General features: G+C 35.9%; 2 protein-coding genes across 2 annotated transcripts; both read right to left on the reverse strand.

Annotated features, from left to right (window-relative positions):
- Positions 1 to 10,729: 10,729 nt before the first annotated feature.
- On the reverse strand, positions 10,730 to 15,326 carry LOC113299763 (fe-S cluster assembly factor HCF101, chloroplastic-like). Its single transcript, XM_026548846.1, has 15 exons — positions 15,169 to 15,326; positions 14,913 to 15,053; positions 14,406 to 14,548; positions 14,263 to 14,313; positions 13,996 to 14,151; positions 13,678 to 13,821; positions 13,453 to 13,595; positions 13,267 to 13,336; positions 13,026 to 13,121; positions 12,816 to 12,905; positions 12,598 to 12,651; positions 12,301 to 12,424; positions 12,039 to 12,163; positions 11,632 to 11,754; positions 10,730 to 11,132 (listed from the first exon to the last, which is right to left on the reverse strand). Exons 1-15 carry the CDS (start codon positions 15,236 to 15,238, stop codon positions 11,064 to 11,066), a joined length of 1,599 nt encoding a protein of 532 aa, XP_026404631.1. The 5' UTR covers positions 15,239 to 15,326; the 3' UTR covers positions 10,730 to 11,063.
- A 123-nt stretch (positions 15,327 to 15,449) lies between these two features.
- LOC113299762 (VIN3-like protein 1) lies at positions 15,450 to 20,273 on the reverse strand. The gene is made up of 5 exons (XM_026548845.1): positions 20,057 to 20,273; positions 19,275 to 19,342; positions 17,542 to 18,190; positions 17,157 to 17,464; positions 15,450 to 17,020 (listed from the first exon to the last, which is right to left on the reverse strand). Exons 2-5 carry the CDS (start codon positions 19,303 to 19,305, stop codon positions 15,861 to 15,863), a joined length of 2,148 nt encoding a protein of 715 aa, XP_026404630.1. The 5' UTR covers positions 19,306 to 19,342; positions 20,057 to 20,273; the 3' UTR covers positions 15,450 to 15,860.
- Between the last annotated feature and the right edge of the window lie 347 nt (positions 20,274 to 20,620).

The following is a 20,620-nucleotide window of genomic DNA, read 5'->3' on the forward strand; positions in this document are numbered from 1 at the left end:
CTTTATAGCAGAAATCAATGAAACCCCTAAATCAATCTATTAAGATTATTAAATTTAAAACCCTAACCATGAAAACCCTAAATTAATCTACAATCAAAACCTAAATCTATCAAGAAGGAGAAGAATAATTATTAATTACCGATGGTCTTTACCTAGAATGGAAGAAGTGATCGAACTCAGAATAGATATGGAGATGGTGATCAAAAGAGAACATAGAAGAGAAAAAAAGAGTGTCGCTGCTCTCCAAAGAAAAAAAGAAGAAGTAAAATGACGACTGGTTCATGATAGTCTTTACCTAGAATGGACGACCGAGATTAAAAACAAATCAAGATCTCAACGACTCTTATCAACCGGTTCTTGTGGTCCGGTACAGGCCGGTCCTCCCCTAGAACCGATCCATGTACCTGGTCCTATCCCGATTCTCAAATTCTGTCCCGGTCCCTGTACCGCCTAAACCGGTTTCGTTTCGGTACAACCGATTCCAGACCGGTACAGGTGACCGGTTCTTGTGCAGCCTTAGTATGAGGTGAGCATTTCATCCTAGGAAACAAAGGCCTTACTTTTGTATTGGTATGACTTTTATTAGTGAATTCGATCTTAAGTAATCACCTGAGATGGTATGATAGATTGTGTGATTTTGTGTATGACCGAATCTGGGTAAAGGGGAACCGATCCTAGTAAGAGGTACAACCCATCACAAAAGGGAATCAATCATTGTATGAGGTGCAGTAAGTTTTTAGCAGAAAGGGGAACCGATCCTATGGACATGTGCAACACGTTTTTAGGCAAAGGGGAACCGATCCTATGAACATGTGAAACACATATAAGTTAGATACCATATATATGTGGGGAACCGATCCTAGTACCTAGTCAACCGAATTTTGGAAAACTAGTGTGACTATGCACAATACTCACATGGAGGTAGAACCGAAACTTGTTTTGGTAGAACTGTTAAACCCATGATTTGTGATTGAGTGCTCTTGATCAATCACATAGTTCTTGAAAGTCATATGAACCAATTCTAAACTTGTTTGGAAGTGTGGAAAATCGGTTTCAAGGTTGTAAGTATGAAAAATGACTTACAAAGTAAGGATGTCGATATACTTTGAACACGTACAGTAATGTTTATCTTTTATTGTTCAAAGTTATTCCTTAATAGCTACAGGAAGAAAATCCCAGGACCGAAATATAAATAAGTTAAAAATATTTTAATTAAGGTTGTTAATTTTATTTTAGGAAAATGAGAATTAGTAATGTGCATTTACCAGTTGAGATTTTCCAAAGAGATTTTCGGTCATTATTTCGGACAGAGCATTTCCAGGAATTTTGGAAACCGAATGTGGAATACATTGAATATCTTTGAGAATATTTTCGGTTTTGGAAATTCCTTGGTGTCCAAACTTCCTTGTCTATAAATACTTGAAGTTTGCATTTCTAGCAAACTAATCCTTCGTGACAGCAAACTTCTTCGGTTGTGTTGTTACTGGTGTAGCCGCCTATTCGGAGAGGAGAGTAACCTAATTAGGCGAAATCTCTTACGGCCGCTCAGTTTAAAGTCTTCTTTGTGATTGAAAAGCTTTACGAGTACCGTTGGTGGGAAACTAGATGATTGCGGTTTATCTTGTGTTTTCGATTGATTTGATTGACTAACGGTGGTTGAACTTTGATTGCACCTTGTTTGTTTATGCTTGAGAATCTTCTCTTCTGATATAAGATTCACTCAAACTAGATCGAAGTTTCGACAGGGATCTTTAGACTGTTGTTAGTGCTAAAGACGATCTTGTGATAACCATTGTTAACAGACTCCGTTCTGTGCGTGATTGATCAAAAGAGATTCAAGTTGTTGTGTGCAGGTGTTTATTGAAGATCTAAGAAGATTTGAATACAAAGAAGATATTGAAGATTTCTGATTTGGGGTTCATAATCTTTGGTGTGCACAATACTTGTTTCGGTATAAGAGGATCCAACTATAATCGGTTTATCCTTGTGGTAGATTGGATTGATTAGTTGTATAGATCGGCATCAATACAATTCTTTGTGATTAAAAGTATTGATTGCAAAATCTTAACAATTACTTCGGTAGTTGAACATAAGATAGATCTAAGGACCTGACGAAGGAGTTGATGTTAAGATAAACAGAAGAGCCTTTGTCCGACTCATATCACTTGGTTGAAGAGAGTTGATACCAAACAGATTTGTTGTTCCTTTACTGTTTGGAATACGAACCAAAGGAATTGTTCAAAGTACGTGACTTATTCATAAGTTGGAGGCATGAGAATACAGACGGAACTAGGTGAACTATAGGTTTAGTTGCTTGGTCTCAACTTACGAAGTTGGTTTAATTTTGTGTAGAGGCTTAATCCTGAGAGTATTCAACTCTGGACAAGGTCCCGGGGTTTTTCTGCGTTTGCGGTTTCCTCGTTAACAAAATCTTGTTGTGTCATTTAATTTATATTTCCGCACTATAATTGTTTTATTATGATTAAAGTAAATCACACAAACGTTAATTCCTATTTACTTGATAAGCAATCCTATTGTGTTTGGTTAAGTCCGAACCTTTTTATCAAGTAAAAATACTTCGTTGTTGTATTGTCTCGATCTCGTATCCATAGACGATCACATGAAGTGTGAACCGATTAGTTGCATTGTCTCGACTCAGTCCATAGAAAATCACTTTTGGAGAAAGGAATTATATGTAGGAAAAGTTTTAACTTGAGGTATATTTGGGTACCCTCGCCTTTTCAACATTGAATACATTAAAATGCCGTAATCATTCCGCAAAGAAGATTTTCTTGTAAACAACAAAAAAAGTATACTGAAAAAAAAACTAACCCAAAATAATACAAAATCACAAAGCCAATAAAACCGTTACTTGCCCCCATCTCAAGCTATATACAGATGCGGTAGAGCCAATCTTGTTACCAAGAGGCTAGATGGGCAGGAAACTGCTGACGCACCATCTCAGGTTGATCTTGTAATATGTATCAGAGGTATAATCATAGTAATGATGATACACATGGTTAATTGTCTTTCTTGACTCCTCTTTCTTATGATTAAGGGGTGAAATTTTCCGATATTTGGGACTTGCAACAAACTCAATAGAAATCTTTTTATTGATTTTACATGAGTTGTTCAAACGGTTAGACTGCACTTCATAAATACATGACTTGACAGAATCACAACTAATAACAGGACAACCTTTTTCCTTAATTGAATTGAGTTGCTCGAAGAACTTAAACATATCTTCAAAAGCGGTAAATAGATCTTTGTCGGTAGATCCATCATGATAGTATTCCTCGAATAGACTGAGTAATAATATAATGAGATTCTATAACATTGAGCTTTTGTTCACACATTTCTTGCAACGACTTTTCTTAGCAGAGCCTTTTCCTTTTCCTTTGGGTTGTTTCATCAGCTAAGATTTTTTTCTTAGTTGGATCGAGATTATCTTGAGAGACCAGAGGTCTTGAGGAGAATAAACTCTGAACAACCTTTAAGGATTTTTAGCGTCCGTCACAGATGCACATAACAAGTTTCCCAAAGTTATTTCCCATTAGAACAAACTTTAGGATCAAACAAACATAAACTTATTAGATTATCGTGTTTGCCTGCTCTGATTCCAATTGAAAAAACGAGGGTATAACAACCACCCCTAATAATTCGTTCGGAAATCTATATGGACTAAACTCCAATTTAATTCCGAGAGCACCAACTTAAAAGCGAGACTCAATCAAGAATTATAACAAAGAGTTTTTATCTCTTTCTCAATACAATCAGCAAATCAAACATATAGAAATCTGCGAGCCTGATTGATACGAGACATAACTTGGACCGTACCAAAGACCAATGCCCAAGTTTCAATCAAGTTCTGTCCAACAAACAAGGTAGAATTTATCAAATGATTGAACTACGCAACCTGTGGTATTTCAATTATATAAAAGTATAATGCGGAAAATAAATAACACAGATACCAGAAATTTTGTTAATGAGAAAACCGCAGACGCAGAAAAACCCCGGTACCTAGTACAGATTGAACACCACACTGTGTTAAGCCGCTACAGACTCTATCCTACTACAAGTTAACTTCGGACTGGAATGTAGTTGAGCCTTAACCAAGTCTCACACCGATCAAGGTACAGTTGTGTTCCTTACGCCTCTAGAACCGCGCCAGATTCTGCGCACTTGATTCCCTTAGCTGATGTCACCCACAACTAAGACTTTCTACGACCCAAAGTCGAAGATTATAAACAAATCTGTCTCCCATAGATATGGATATCCTTTATTCTGTTTTTATTCCGTGTTTTTTTACAAAGATCAAGGTGAACAGGAACCAACTAATAATCAGGTCTTATACTCCCGAAGAGCAGCCTAGAAATATCAGTCACCTCACAATAACCCAACTGATTAACATGAAAAGTTATTGCGGAATCACAAGAGTCTGAGACGAAGAACTGTTGTGATTACTTTTTATATCTTACATATTAGAGATAAATCTCGATTAAATCTTAGATAAGATAAAACTCAATAGGATAGAACAAGTAAGATCAGAATACGCAACTAAAGAGAAAATAGTTGGATCTGGCTTCACGAATCCCAAATGAAGTCTTCAAGTCGTTAACCTAATAATGGTTTTGGAAAAACCTAGGTTAAAGGAAAATCGATTCAAGTTTGTAACTAGGACACAAGAAAGTGTCGAGATTAGGTTTTCCAGTTGCTAAAGTTCTCCCTTATATAGTCTTTCAAATCAGGGTTGCCTATAATCAAAGCTAAGATAGCTTAGTAAAAAAGTATTCAATATTTACCGTTAGATGAACTCCTGATTCAAGATTCAAGCTAAGTCTGCTTAGAAATTAAGCAATCAATCTCCATCATTAGATGATCTTAGCTTGCTACACGCAAATGAAATATACTTATATTTAGATATGGGTTACCGTTCCTAAACGTGTATATTGAGTTGGCTCAATAACAGTTAACCGAAGTTAGCCATATGAACACTTTTATCTTATCCGTATTCATCCAACACTTCTAGATCAAGTATGAAGATCAATAAATCATGATAAATAATCAAATAAATTTAATTGTGTTTCAAATATGGTTGTTCAACTGTTCATTATCTCATAGAAATATATATGAAAAATTGAATCGAAATCGGTTTGATTCGTAATCGTACGAAGTACTTATACAAGAATCAATTCATGAACATTAAGCCACGGTTTGCAAAGATTGCATTCCTTAAATCATAAATGTTTTAGTTCATGAGTATGAGAATCATACATAACCGATTATATAACTTCAACACTGTGTTCACAAACTTGGTACACGAACAGCAGCTCCGGACCTTGGCCTAGTCAAGCCGTTCGCAAACCCGGTTCGCGAACATCTGTTCGGACCCAACTCAGGTAAACCCGTTCGCATACTAGGTACGTAAATAAGAGTTCCAGACCTAAATCATAACAATACAGCTCCCGTGTTGTATCCATACATGGGTAATTGTTCTAAACTCTCATTTCAATCATTGAAACATCCCTGGAAGATGACATTGGTAATCTCATACATACCATTAGCTTCAATTAATTTTCAAGTGATTGGTTAATCAATACGAAACTTCCAATGCTAACATCAAATGACTGTCTCACACAAATCATATAAGATGTCCAAGGTAATTTTCACATGATCATCTTTTGACTTAATATTTAGTTTCCAACAAATAGATTGTTTCCAACTAAACTCGTCAAGAATACGATGAACATAGCTAAAGCGAAAGGCTTCCAACATATATTTCGAGAAATAGATAAGCGAGATAAACTCCACTAGAAATATCAGATGTGTGTAATGTAAAAGTCTAAATAGCTATACGACTTAGTCTCATTAGAAGATAAAATATAATATACTTCCGAGTGATAGATAAGTTTTAGTATCCACATACCTTTTGTTGATGAAGTTCATCCAAGCTCCTCAGTAGATCTTCTTCTTCAATTGATGACACCGTGAAGTCTAAAGCTCAACTACACATTATTCTATCCTAATCCAAGACATAGCTATAAGTAAACTACAAATCAAATATATAGTTTTGATCAACTAAACTTGACAAACAAGCTTGAGATAGCAACACTTGCGAGTTCGACCAAGCAGTGCTCTAACAAAAAGAGTGAGCAATTTTATGGACCACTATTATATTATCAAAAATTTGACTAGAGGAAAATAAAGCAATTTCAAAAGGTGGGGTTATTCTTTCTAAGAAAGATTTTATTCTATTAGCTAGAAATTTTGATATCATTTTATAAACAATGTTACAAAGACCCATTGGCCTGAATTGATTGTGTTTTTTTGGTTGTTTTATTTTAGATATTAGGAAAATGTGGGTTCTATTTATTTTAGGGTGTATTTTCTTGTTTAAGAAGAAATTTTGAACGGTAGAAGTAACTTGAGAACAAACAATTTCCCAATTGTGTAAAAATAAACTAACTGGGAAACCATCGGGGTCATGAGACTTGTTAGGTTTCATATTTTTTAGAACTAAGAAAATTTCTTCTCTTGATGGAGTTGTCAAGATACTGGAATTTTTTAGAAGAGTTAAGACTGAAGAATGTGTTTGAAGATCGGGTCATTTGTAGTCTGTTCAGTCAAGCTTTCAGTGAAGAGAGTTTAAAAATAGTTAGTAGAATTTTGCTAATCTTCATTCTATTCTTAGTAACTATATTCTGTTTATTTAACATACTTCCTATGTTGTTCCATTTACGTATTTGTAAGGTGATTGTATAAAAATATTTTGTGATTCTCTCCCCTAATTCTATTATGTTATCTCAAGATTGTTGTTTTGTTATTGCTTCTCGAGTGTCATAGAGATGTTCTAGTTCCACTAGTTTCTCCCACGATCTTTTTTGTTGATACTCTGTATGCCTACTTTCTTTTATATGTTCAATTTCTTTTTAGAAGCCTGTCTTTTTTCTTATAGGGAATACCAAAGATATTCATTTTCTAGTCTAGTATGTTGATGCCTAAAGATTTCATATTCAGAACTAAACTTCGAGAAGAATCTTCCTTATTTGAATTTTTTCATGTTTCTTTTATTGTTTGAATACATGAGATTTCTTTTAACCATGTATCACAAAATTTAAACACTCAATCTAGTGTAGGAACAATATTATCTAAAATAAGCAAAATAGGGCAGTGATCTGAGCCAACAACTACTAGGTAATTCAGTAAAGCATTGGAAAATTGCGTGTGCCGATCAGCATTAATTGCATCTCTATAAAGTCTCTCATGAATATTGTGACTACCCTCTCTATGATTATCCCGGGTGTAATTAATCATATCCAGAAAATCCTAAATCATGTAAACCAGCCCTTTAAAGAATTTGATAATAATATTCATCATTAGATAAGTTTAAAGGTAGGCCTCATAGCTTTTCTGACTGGTTAAATATAATGATGAAATCCCCTATCACCATCCATGGCATGTTTCTAAGATTAATTTGTGTGCTTATCTCTTCTAAGAAGTCCCAGGCTATGTTTCCATCTATTGGATATGGGCTACCATAAAAGCAGGTTAGAAGCTATTGTTTTGTGTCAAAAGAGGTATTTGCTACTATATTGATCATATTAGAATCCATTGTACTATTTCAAAGTAAAATCCATCAATCCAAACTACAACCATACCAACTTCTTTACCTATAGTGTCTAAGGAAGATACTAAGGATTTTACTAGATTTCTCTGATTTTTTATTTCAGAAAGGAAAAGGACTTCTATTTATTCTTTATTGATCATATTTTTTAAAATTCTGAGTTAAAGGATTTCTACATCCATGAACATTCCAAGACATGATTTTCATAATAAATTGAAAGCAGGATGTCTAAAATGTTTTAAATAACCAGAGGAAACTGTGATTTGAGTCTACACCAATAATAACTAGTTAACTTAATGTATACTAAACACATCAAACTAATAAAGACAACAAATATATAATGATGAGCGAAATTAGTTGTAGGTTTACTGCAAGAGACAGTGCAAGGTGATTGTTATGATGATTATTATGGATTGTGTCAATAATTTCCTATCTACTGAGAGATGTCTAGGGAATAAGGATTATGTTAATTCTATATTCTACTTCAAAAATAGGATATTATACTAGAGTTTGGAATTGGAAAAATTGAAAAAGATAAAAATGTTGACAGAAAATTAAAAAAGAAAATCAAATTTGGGAAAGTACATGTGTCTCCTCTTGTTGCTTTGAAGGGGTGAGTAATGAGAATTGATTGGGAGATAGGTATATTATGTGATTACTGGTTCTTGAAACATACTTGTCGATTTCTAAAAAATTCCCATCCGCCGAAGATGATAGGAAATCTGAAATTGAGATTTTAAAAGATGATTTTGGCTGAGTAATAGGAGTTTGAAAAGATGATGCAATGAAATTGGGATTAACAAATAATGCTTGAGATACAACAGGAGAAATTATCAGCGAAGATGATAAGATAGAAAATGAGGATTCAAATGAATCCATAGCATTCTCATAAGACGAGCATGAAAGCCTCCTACCAATTACAGGAGAGGGAACAATTGGCCCTGTTTGTACCAGATTTGGAATATCATTGATTAAACCTGAACCATTTCTCAGCATCGATTCTGCAACTCATACTGATTCAATGACTCGGTGAGTTTCTGAATTAACTGATCGGAACGATTCAGAATCAGACTCAGCCAAAGGAATAAAATTTTCAAGAGAATTGAAGGGAAAATTTCTTTTTCCTAAAACTGAAGACGTTTCCTGAGACATTTCTGCATCAAAAATCACCGGCCCTAAAACTTCATACGATTGGGAAAGAAAATGAGATGAGATTTCTTCTTCAACATAAGACCTAAAAATATCATTGAAAGTTTCACGCACACCAGGTTGGCTAAGGTAGGATTCTACAGGTATTGTCTCTCCATGATGATCAAAGTTATCCTTAAGGTTCCATATTTGCACTTTCATATAGTTCAACCAAAAAATGGCATCACCTTGGTATGGAGAATCAACTGATATATCATAAATGTCTTTTAGGGGTCTACCTTGTAAGATAGCACATCTGCTGACCTTAGGACTAAATCTCATGCAGTGACTACAAACTTTAGAGGGTAAGTTTAGATAATCGAAGAAGATTTCCGTTACAACATAGTTTCCCACTTTAACTAGAAGCATGTCTATAAGAGGTTTCTCGATGTTCACCCAGTGCACACCCTTGCTACCTGACCAATCTTACTGACTATCATATCAAGCATTTTGCGACCTCTGTATTCATGTTTAGTATTTGAAATGGAAGCCCCTAAAAGAATTTCCTTCACCTTATCGGCAAAAATGCTCATTCCTTGATACTTTGTTGTCGCAGCAAGCACATTACCAAAAGGATACCATGGGTCGTTTAGAGAAATCCAAGATAAATCTTCTTTAGAACGAAAAGATATAATTAAGATATTATGATCTACCTCCCTTATCTAAAAACCTAGATTTGTTCCCTAGAATTTACTAAGAGCTCCCCTTACTTCTCATGTCTTTAGAATCTAGGTAGAGAACAGTCTTGCTAGAGTACTATGTTGCTTTATACCAAAGTCTCTAATAAACTCTGGTGGTGTAGGTAATAATCCTGAATTACTTGGTTGCCAAAATGTTGAGATAGAGATAAACTACTAAGGTGCCTGTAGAGATTGAAATGATCACCCATAATGAATTTGAGAAGAAAGAAAGCACTCAGAGAAAGATAGGTTTCAAGAACTAAGGAGTTGTAGGTAAAATTTTTTTCTTTCTAAGAGACCATAAAAGACGCAAGAAGTTTAAGTCCCGTGAATGATGCTAAGAACTTAAATAAAGTTATCTAAAATTTTAGCCAATCTAAGGTCGACAACCTACCAGTGTAGTCAAAACCGTTCTCCAAGGACGATTAGTCGCCAAGGAGATAGAGGAAGTGATTTATGAAGAAGATGTAGAATCACCAGTGGAATCTAACATGGCAATATCTCTTCATATAAAATAACGAGGGTACTATCTTTTCGATATCAACCTAAAAGTCATATACTTTTCGTGATCTACTATAGACAGAAACTGCTAAAGACGATAGCAACCACAAAGTATATACCTTGTTTTAGATAAAAATACGTTAGGTTTTTCTTTTGAGTTAGATATATAGATCAGTAAGGAAGGAGTATATTTGACTTTTTGCTTCAGATTAGGTCCTCATATCCACATTTAGGACATTAAAATGCTACCTAACCCCCAAAGTCCAACTCCCAGGCAGATTCTTTGAGAAGGCACGGACCAGGGCGCCATTGAGAGAGGCAACAGTCCAGGCTTGGCACCTGAGTTGTGCCCTGAGTTGTCCCTAGAGATTTGGGATTCAAACCCCAGTAAGATCAAGGTGGGGGAATATTTTCCTTTTTTCACGGCAGCAGGCTGAAACAAATAAACAAGGTGGTGTAGAAAACATGTCATGACGGTGAAAGATAACAAGTCCGGAGTTGAATTGCAATCATAAAATAGGGCAAAAGGTTGTAAAGTTTTATCTTCGGTTGAGGAATGACTGAAGCTTGATAGGATGTACTAGCCTCAGCCAAAGTCTACGTGACTACGTCCCTTTCGAAACAAAACTGCTGTGATGTTGCTCCTATATGTTGTTAATCTATTGGCATTCTGTTTACTCACCCAAAACAGAACAGTAATTACATTTTTTTTTCTATAAAACTCACATAAGTCAGATCTCCGATGAGATTCATGAAATGCAATTTTTTACAGTCTAAATTTACTGAACTTTTTTAAATGTAGTTTGTCAGATACAACTGTTCTTTTCCACTATACAACACGATACGAGAATAAGTGTTTTCTTTCGAAAATCACAGTAATACCAAACTCAACTCCAAACTCGTAGCAGCTATAGCTTGCAGTGCAATGATTTCGTTGCAGAACTGGTGGGATATAGGTTGTAAATCCCTCCAAGGGGCTTCAATTGATGTGATAACAACCAAAAGGTTGTATTACCCTTAGGCTTTAAATTGAGTTGTATTAAGTACCAGCAGAAGGATCTTTGATTCACCTATACTGGAGTTGGTTGAGGAACATCGATTAGCCGCTCCAGAGTTTGCAACTGATCATACGGAGCAATCTTCAAAATAACATAGAAGATATGAGTTAGGCCACTACACATTACAATGTCCATGAAATTTTCTTCTTTGATGATTCTAACAACATATAGACCACATGAAAGCGTCTTTAAATCTCAACACCAAATATATATCTGTGAAGTCATAAGTGGATTGTGTTTCATCAAGGGGCTGTTTGATTAGCTTCAGGTCATACTTGTCCAGGGTATTGTGAAAATGCACCAATGCACTAAGTCAGTCATGCGTACTTTTGTGAGTATGTAGGCAGCAATGTACTGAAGAATCACAAATTAGGAAGAAGGGTGACACTATATGAACAACGTTAGTTGACCACATGCATTGGAAGCTTGTCTACATTAATTGCAGCAACCAAGGTGAACATCATCTAGTCAAGTCATGCTAAACCAGAACAGTCAAGTTCAGTTGACATGTAGGCATTATGTAACCATCGGGAGTATTATCCCTATTAGTACAAATTTAGATAAGAGGGTCAGTATGCACCTGACTAAATCCATCGGGCCATGTTATGGAAACAGCATAGTTCCCCATTGGTCGAATATCTTCCGGTTCAATATCTTCCAGGACATCAGTGTATTGCAATGTTTGTTCTCCAGTCCATTCATCCTGTTTTCGGGAACAATTCACGACAAGGAAGGCATGAGGAAGATACCAAACATGAATATATACATCTTAAACAGCATAGATGCAGAATAGAGTGAGGCATATGCAGAAAACCCAAGGTGCCATAGCCACTTACAAAATGGGAATTAGCTTATGGGATGGAGGGAGGGACAATACTGCATAAGATTATTATAAGAGGCTAACTAGTGGTTCATGAGTTTTTCTAAATAAATTAGCAAACCAAATTATCAAACAGATAACAATTTTTAGTAATAACATCTACTTACAACACTTTTAGCAGACCGATCATTCCGTCTAACTGTTGCAGGATGCAGAAGAAATTCTTCATCCGAGTCTGGCACCTTCACCCTAATTGCTTTAATGGATTTATCATATGATACTGCTGTTGATACTGAAAAACCATAAAAAAAACTCCAATTACAATACATCAACAAAGCTGTAGAATCTTTTGAAATTCTTGTCATAATTCCTTATGAGAACATTAGAATCTCAGTAGAGTTGAGAAACACCACCAGAAGTTGCAAATACCTTGTTGCCGAATTTTGGCGCACTGTTGAACAACACAAACACCAAGCTCTTGAAATATCTTGGAAACATCACCTTGAGGATCAGCCGCAACTTCAGGAACTCCACTATCTCCAGAAGCAGATAGCTGTCAAATGAAAGTTTCAGCTTAGTCTAAGTGCATCGGATCAAATATAGATCACTAGCTGAGCCGCATTCAATTTTTATTATACTGCACATTTGAGACTCTTTTCTTTCTCCGTGTAATCATGCTAAGCAATAACGAAACATAACCGCAATAAAATTTATCATGGTACATACAGTTGGTCTTATAGGTAGATCAAACAGATGCGGAATTCCAAACTGTTGGACAACCTGAATATACAAGCAAAATCTGTTGTTAGGATAGAATACTGAAATGTATCAACAACTAGAAATATTTCATGAAGCATGTACACACATATCCAACTACATAAAGAAAAGAATATATGATTATAGCTGTGCTGATATAAAATTTTTTTTGCAAGATAGTTTCATGCCTGAGAACCTGAACCTCTACCAAATGGATAGTAGCGTTTTCCATCTGCATCAAAATGGCACATGTTTTCAACTACAGCTACACATGGCACCTGGAAGAAAAAGGTCAAAACTCAAATTTATAATAGCAACTATTAAAAACAAGCCTGCGAAAAGAATGTTTCGTTTGGTACAAGAATATATTTTATTAGTTAAATTAGGTAGGACCGCACCTTAAGCTTCGAAAACATACGAACACCTTTTGCAACATCAATGAATGCTAGCTTCTGAGGAGTGGTAACAATGACGGCAGCAGTTAATGGAACTACCTGGATTTCGGTTTTATACGGGTCAAGTCAGATCGATTATGCAAATTTGGAAAGAAAACTGATTTTGCAGTAACTAAGCATGAGAATACTGATTAATCGATTGTTCAGCTTGGGTAATAGAATGCTAGTATATGAGAAGATGCACCTGACACAAAGTAAGTTGAATGTCTCCTGTTCCAGGAGGCATATCAATAACAAGGTAGTCCAACTCTCCCCTGTTCAGTTACAATGATTAGGATTCCTAACACTGCATGAAAGGGATCTTAGACATATACTATATACTAACTCAAAAATTACAAACTCATCTGTTTGTATTGGTGAAGAGCATTACCATTCAGTAGTAGTCAGCAGTTGATTGATGACCCCAGAAACCATTGGACCTCGCATGATAGCACGACCTTGGCCAGCAAATCCAAAAGATACCAATTTGACTCCCAAATATTCAGTTGGAATAATGGTTTTCTTCTCTGGATTCTATAAGAAGCTTCTTCAGGATCACTAATGAAACTTCTATCTACTGCAATTCGATATAAAATTTAAGCACATACAAGATTACCATTTCTAATAGCCGGTTTTCAGGAGAAACCATTGTCGGTAAGCTTGGACCGTAGACATCTGCATCAAAGATACCAACCCTAGCACCCATATCTGCTAATGTATATGCAAGATTCACAGCAACAGTTGATTTCCCGACGCCTCCCTGAAAAGCTTAAAGTACAAGCAAAGGCAATAATTAAGATAAATGAAGTAAGGTTTATGAACAAAAGGGTGTAGGCATCAAAATATACAAAGTTGGACTAACAGCGAGAGCTTGATAAAAGAAAGATTTCTTAATCCGTGTTTTGGATATAACAGGAGTATATAAAAAGTCTACCTTGCAACTTGAAACAGCTATAATATTTGAAATAGCTTGTAATCCCATAGGAAGTTCCCCAGCATAGACAGGTTTGGCAGGTTGTGCTGACATCGTGACGCTAACTTTCCTGACCCAAGGAACAGCTGCAACAAGCTCGTTTGCCTGCTTCTCAAACTAAAAAGGCGCAAAACATTGTCAACATTTTGTACCAAGAGATCAATATCATTTTGAGCAATAATTTTTTCTACCAAGTGGGAGATGGGTGCATGTTTAATATTTACTTACCATATCCTTGACTGGACATGCAGGCGTAGTGAGTTCCAGCCGAAATGACACCTACCACAAGCAAACTAGGTATGCATCATTAAGAAGCAAACAGTTTCTCATAAGAAAAAGGCGGGAAAATGTCCCTTGATTTTCTTAATTACCTCTCCAGCTTCTTCATTAATATCGAGGTCTTTCACAAACCCACATGAGACGATATCAGTTCCAAAATCTGGATCAATAATCTGGGACAGGGCTTTCAATACATCTTTTTCTCCGGTGCCTGCTGTTATCTTTGATGTGTTTGCTATAAAAGACGAGATGAAGCAAGTAAATGGAATTGTTATGCACAATAGATTTCGGGACTCCAAATAAGACCGAGGAATGAAGCAAGTAAATAGACTGTTCGGCTTAACCCCAAAAGGGCCAAAACCAGAGTTTGCATATCACAATTCTACTCCTAATCTCTCCGACTGCCAGATTAATATATACAATTGGCGCAGTTTCAAATGAACTTAATTTTGTAATTCTTTCATTTTATATTATCCATTAGACTATAAACTCAGAAACTAAACATTTAACGGGAGAAATGCTAAATTTCACTACCTTTTTCAAATTTCTATGATAATTCCCCAAACTGAGTGTTTAATAGGGTCTGGAATTACAATTACCTTCAACAGAAGCTGCTCTTGTCGAAATGGAGCTTGAGATTGAGCTATTAAGAAGTAGCCAATTAAATCTTTCATGTCTTTGAGATGCAACACAAGGATTAGAGTTTAACAAAAGAGATGATTTCCTTGGTAACAGCAACCCTAATTGAATGACAGCAAATAGAAAAAAAAAACGAAAAAAATGAGCGAGGGAGTGAAACACAGTAACCAACTCTGAGCAGAAATCTAGAGAAGAAAAAGCAGCTGGAAAATTTACCTCCATTTTTTGGTGCTTTTGAGATGAGAAATGGCAGCTTTGGAGAAGACTGAGCTTGAAGAATTTTCATTTTTAGAAAGATTGGAAGAGTCTCTCCAAGATGGAAGGAAATTCAGTGGGAAGAGTTTCTGAACCTCAGAAATAAGTATGACCAACAGAATTTGAAACAAGTCATCCAAAATCCAATCCTCTCCACAAATTTTTAAGATACCCCTCGGCTATAACTTTATTTACAAATCTCCCCTCACCTATCAATAAACTTTAATTTTTACAAAGCATTTCAAAACTAGCCAAAAAGAAAAGAGGCTCAAGTTACAGTAATATAGTAAAAGTGTACAGACATTGTGACATGAACACTGTACATTTTATCTTCACATCTCATATTCTACCATCAATGGTCCAGGTGAAAGATGAACAAGGAAGACACTCTCTCAAAATCACTCCCTCCGCCTCTGAACGGAAAAATCTAATACTGTTACAGATACACACATCTAACAACTCACCCTGTAAGATCTTTGAATGAGCATAAAACAATGATCAGGATGCCTGTACAAACAGATAATACAAGGATGAAGAATCAAACTCAACATTTGTCACGATAATAAATAGGAGGTCAAATCAAGGAGACCTTTTATCGCTCAACATAAATCTGATGCGATAATTGCATCTTCAATCAATTAGTCTAGCTAAAATCAATGCCACAGCTTGCTGCAGAAACCATTACGAGGTCTCTTGCTGGAAATAATTTCTGAAAAAGAATCAATCAGTTGTCCTGCCAAACTACTAGGGTCGTCAATCAAAGTTTTGATAAATGTGTTCACAACTCTACGTTCCTGATCTGTGGACCTTAAACTAAACCATGTCAGAAACTTCATTCGAAATTCCTTCTCGATATGGCCTCCACATTCAAGCCACCTGATAATCTTCACACAATATTCATAACTTCTGTCCAACTTAGCAGACCCACCTGAGAATCGAAAAGGTGAACCATTAATTAGGGTGCTATCACTGTCTTCCTTGGCGCTTCGTGCACGTTTCCCACACAATCCTGATCGCGATTCTACAGCTGGGACCTCTCTGATCGGTCTAACTAACCATGTCTGTGAGTCTCCACTCCCATTAGATCTTACTAAACCATTTTTCTCAGTCCCATGAGAAATTACATCATCTTCAGCTGCTTGTTCTGAGCTACATTCGATGTCTTCGTCTCTTGAATCTTCTATTGGAGTTACTTCCGCATTAAGATCGGGTACTGACGCAACATTTAAATCGAGTTCACGTGCAACAAATGGATGCTTGCCTTCATCGGCTGTGTCGGATTTCATGGGACTGTTCCCACCACAGCATTCTTCTACATCATTACTGCAAAACCCATCAAAGCAACCTTCTTCTTGTGCCCAAGCAAGACGCAGAATCTTTCCTAGGTCACGGACCTTGAATCCAGAAGACTCAACAGCTTCTTTGGTCTCTCCCTTACCACTAGAACTTCCTTCTGCATCATTCTTACGGTCCATACTTGATGGGGAATCAAATATTTTGTGAAGTATTTCGACACTCTTGGTGAAACACTTGGCCTCCGAGTGACCCAAGTCTCCAGAATCTGAATATGATATAATACGGAAGGTATATTCGGTGCACGGTTGTAGGTTTGATATTAGAACCCTTCTTTGAGTTCTAGGAAAGGTGCAAACGGGTTCCTTTGATTGTGCTTCATCTCTGCTTTTGCAATACCATAGCTTGAAACCCGTGATGTTATCGGATGGGGAAGAACAGATCTCTTTCAAGACAATTATGAGAGATGAAGATGATACTTCTTCAAATTGGAATCTGCAAGCAGCAGGAAGTGAATCCTCTGCAATAGAAACAGACAATCAGATTTGTTAGGAGAAGGAATGCTAATAAAAGCTAGAGGTGAAAAAATGTGCTAGAAACGAAGAAAATGAAATAAATTAAAAACTAGAAAAGAAAATTGCCAAATGCTAGATCACCTCTGTGATGTGGGGCATTTGATATGGAGCTTAGCCATGAATCTGCCTTCTCAATTGCAAGGGAGCAGAGCCTCTGCAAATCAGCAGAGATCGATAATCTGCTGACAATGCCACGAGCCATTCTGGCGGATACTCCATCAATTGAACCAACCTCTGTTTCAAGTTTAGCCTTAGCGTCTCCAACAATTTCAAACAATTCTTTATACTTGGAAGTTCCATCCAAGAGCCTATAACTCAAAGCTATTCTATAGCAGAGGATATCCACGCGTCGAGCATCCTTAGCTATCACCAACTGTTTCTTCCAACATCTGCATTAAAGATATAAGGCTAGGCGATAATGAATCCACAAGTTTCAAGAAAAACTTTTTATGGAGAAACAACTAACCCGAGTATCCCTGAGACTTTTCCACAAGAAGCACAACAGTAACTACCATCTAGCTGCATCAACTGCCCTAGATCTACAACCCCAACCTTTTGGCGTCGAAGTGCACATTCAATGTGGCAAGATAACCCACATGAATCCCGATCATCCAATTCAGATGTACAGACCAACCAAAGACTAGGATCTTTGTTATCATCAAACAAGTGACAGATGCAACAAGAGCACCTCTTGCAAAATGTGTCGTCCAGTGATAAGGTGGCTCTACATGCAGCATTTTTACATATCCAAGTGTTTGAACACCCAGCATTTGGAGATAGATCACTATGTGTCTGCAGTCGAACAGGATTTTCCCCCTTCCGCTGTAGTTTCTTAGAAGCCTGATTGTGGGCTGACAATGACTGACTTAAAGAAATTTTTTTTGAATCCTGATTCTTACATCCCTTGTTACTGGTTTTGGGGGGTTTGTCCGTAATTTTGTATTTGGACGAGGCTGAGTGCTTCTTTTCCTTATCAAAGAAAGTATGAAGAAGTTCTCCCTTAGCACCATTTTTGAGATACTCTAGGAAGTCTTCACCTCTTGAAGCATCGTTTTGGTGTCCTTTTTTTTCTGGAGTGCTTTGAGTACTTGAAGAAGGAGTCTGGACACCAAAAGCTAACCAATGAAAAGATGGAAGCTGGTCAGTTATAAGTTGAACTAAAAATGATACTTCAGGCAGACTATGCACACGATTAAGATTAAATAGAACAAAGAAAAAAAAACTAGTTATAGATGAAAAACAAGCTGAAGCAAATGGCATAAAAATAATTTGAAGAAGAAAGCTATAATAACGAAACTACAGATTCAAGAGAAGCATGTACAGAAGGAAAACCACCAAGTAAAACATAAAACAGGATACACTAGCCAATGAGATATATCAATCAAACATAAACCACCAAATACTGTAAGAAACAAAAAAAAAAACGACAAAATTCCTGACCAATTCCATCAGTCTAGTTCAACTGCACCAACTGTAACTTCTTTCACTCTTTAATCCTCTTCCAAACATACAAATGATTCAGTATGTTCAATATTGTAAGTCAAAGTTAGTATCAAAATGTGATAACTCTATATCCCAACTGCCTAAAAAGTAAAAACTTCTTTGGCATACGTGTGCAATGATAATTTATATGAGAAAATTTTACTCTCTTCTCAATGCATACTGTTTGTGCGCATTAAGGGATCCTTCATGTGCCAACCTTTTCAACGTTACTATCCTATACACTTCTTTATTAAATTCAGACACACATCTCCATTAAGAACCTTATCCTTAAGCAAATCTTTATCTCTTGATAAATCTGAAGGGTAACCATAACCTTAAGCTTTTTATTTCAGGCTACACTGAAGACCCCACTTCCGAACGAAAATGCTTGTCAAATATCAAGAGTTCAGTACATGATAACTGCTCGACCATATAGTGCCATTTTCAAATTTCTTCATACAACATTATAGAATGAATCTAAATTTCTTGGTTCAAAAACATCAAAGGGAGTAAATTTAAGCCAGATATCAATAATTGCCTTATCACCAAAAGGTAACAACTAGTAGAATTGAGCATATAGAATCACAAACACATAAAATGAATAATGTTATTAATTCCAGTTATTTGAATAAGTAACAAAAACTATCCAGGATTTGTGAATTTTAAATAAAATCACATAAGCTGCACAATATACTCAAGTATAACTTGGACAAATACCTTTAGTAATCACTATATCTTCAGAACCCATTTTTCTGAGCCACAATGAGTGTTTAAGTCATCTTCCCCTGTGAAAAAATCATCCACCATAATAACACATCAGGATCATACTTTTGAAGATAAGACAAAACTCAACAATTCTGGATTGGCATGTAAATATTCTTAGCAGAATAACTTTACCAATATCATAAAACAGTTAACCAACTGGTAGCGTTTTGAAAAGCAAATGATAGTTTGTTAATGTATCATATACAAGTAAATGTTTCATCTTCCATTGTTGTACACAACAGATGTTTCAATACTAACAAAACCAAAAGCACATTTCAACTATACATGAGTATATGATACATTATAGAAATCAATCAGAGCAACCACCACCAGATTATACAATAGCGAAAATGTCATAACTAGACCTTAATTGTTTTCGGCTTTCTCGAAAAATGAAAGTAAATTGCAATTTCATCATCACAGAGAAAAAGATAATTACCACACTTAATAAGGACAATATATTACCGCCACATGCTAAAACAAGTCCAGATTATTTCAAAAAGAACTGCATTTCTATGTTTCTAATACAATGTTGAAGTGTTTCAATTGATTTACTACACAGTTAATAGTCAATCAATCATAAGACCTAAAAACATAATCAAATGAACAATATCATGAATCAATTATCATCATCAAAAGTCAAGGTCAACTAATTCAAAAAAAAAAAGAAGCTAAAACCTTTAAATTAAACAGATCTACAAAGAGGAAGACGAAGTTTCAGTAGTACCAAATACCTTATCAGTAGTAGAGAATGTAACAGAGGACGAATCAGCAATCTGAGGGGAAGAGTTTTCTACGAGCAGAGGGAAAAAAAACCCTCAGAAAATAAAAATACTAGGGTTTTTTTTATTAATGGAGGTTGTTGTTTGTATTGAATCGTTAAGAATTTCAAACCAAAATAATAATTATTATTGTTGGAGAGAGAGGTTACGACGGAGGATTGGTGGAGTATTGAGAGTACGGTGAGATTGATTGTACAGTGAAAGAATTTTATTTTTTTGATAACGGCAGCAGTGCACTGATAATAAAGAGCTAAAAAGACTGGAGTGATAGACTCAATGGTTAGATTGTCATGGATTTTCACAGAGTACGATTACTGTAACTTTTTAGCTTTATTGATTTATTAACTGACAGTGTTAAAAAGAAAAAGATTTTCACTACGACTGCCCTAAATATGGAGACAAAGGAGACCTGAACAAGAAAGACCCGAAAAAAAGATCTTTCAAACAGCGCACATACAGATTCTGTGTATATGTTGATATACACGAAGGTAGTAGTACTCAAGTCACTGGTATCAT

This window comes from Papaver somniferum, chromosome 7 (genome assembly GCF_003573695.1).
Source record: "Papaver somniferum cultivar HN1 chromosome 7, ASM357369v1, whole genome shotgun sequence".
Lineage (NCBI taxonomy): Eukaryota > Viridiplantae > Streptophyta > Magnoliopsida > Ranunculales > Papaveraceae > Papaver > Papaver somniferum.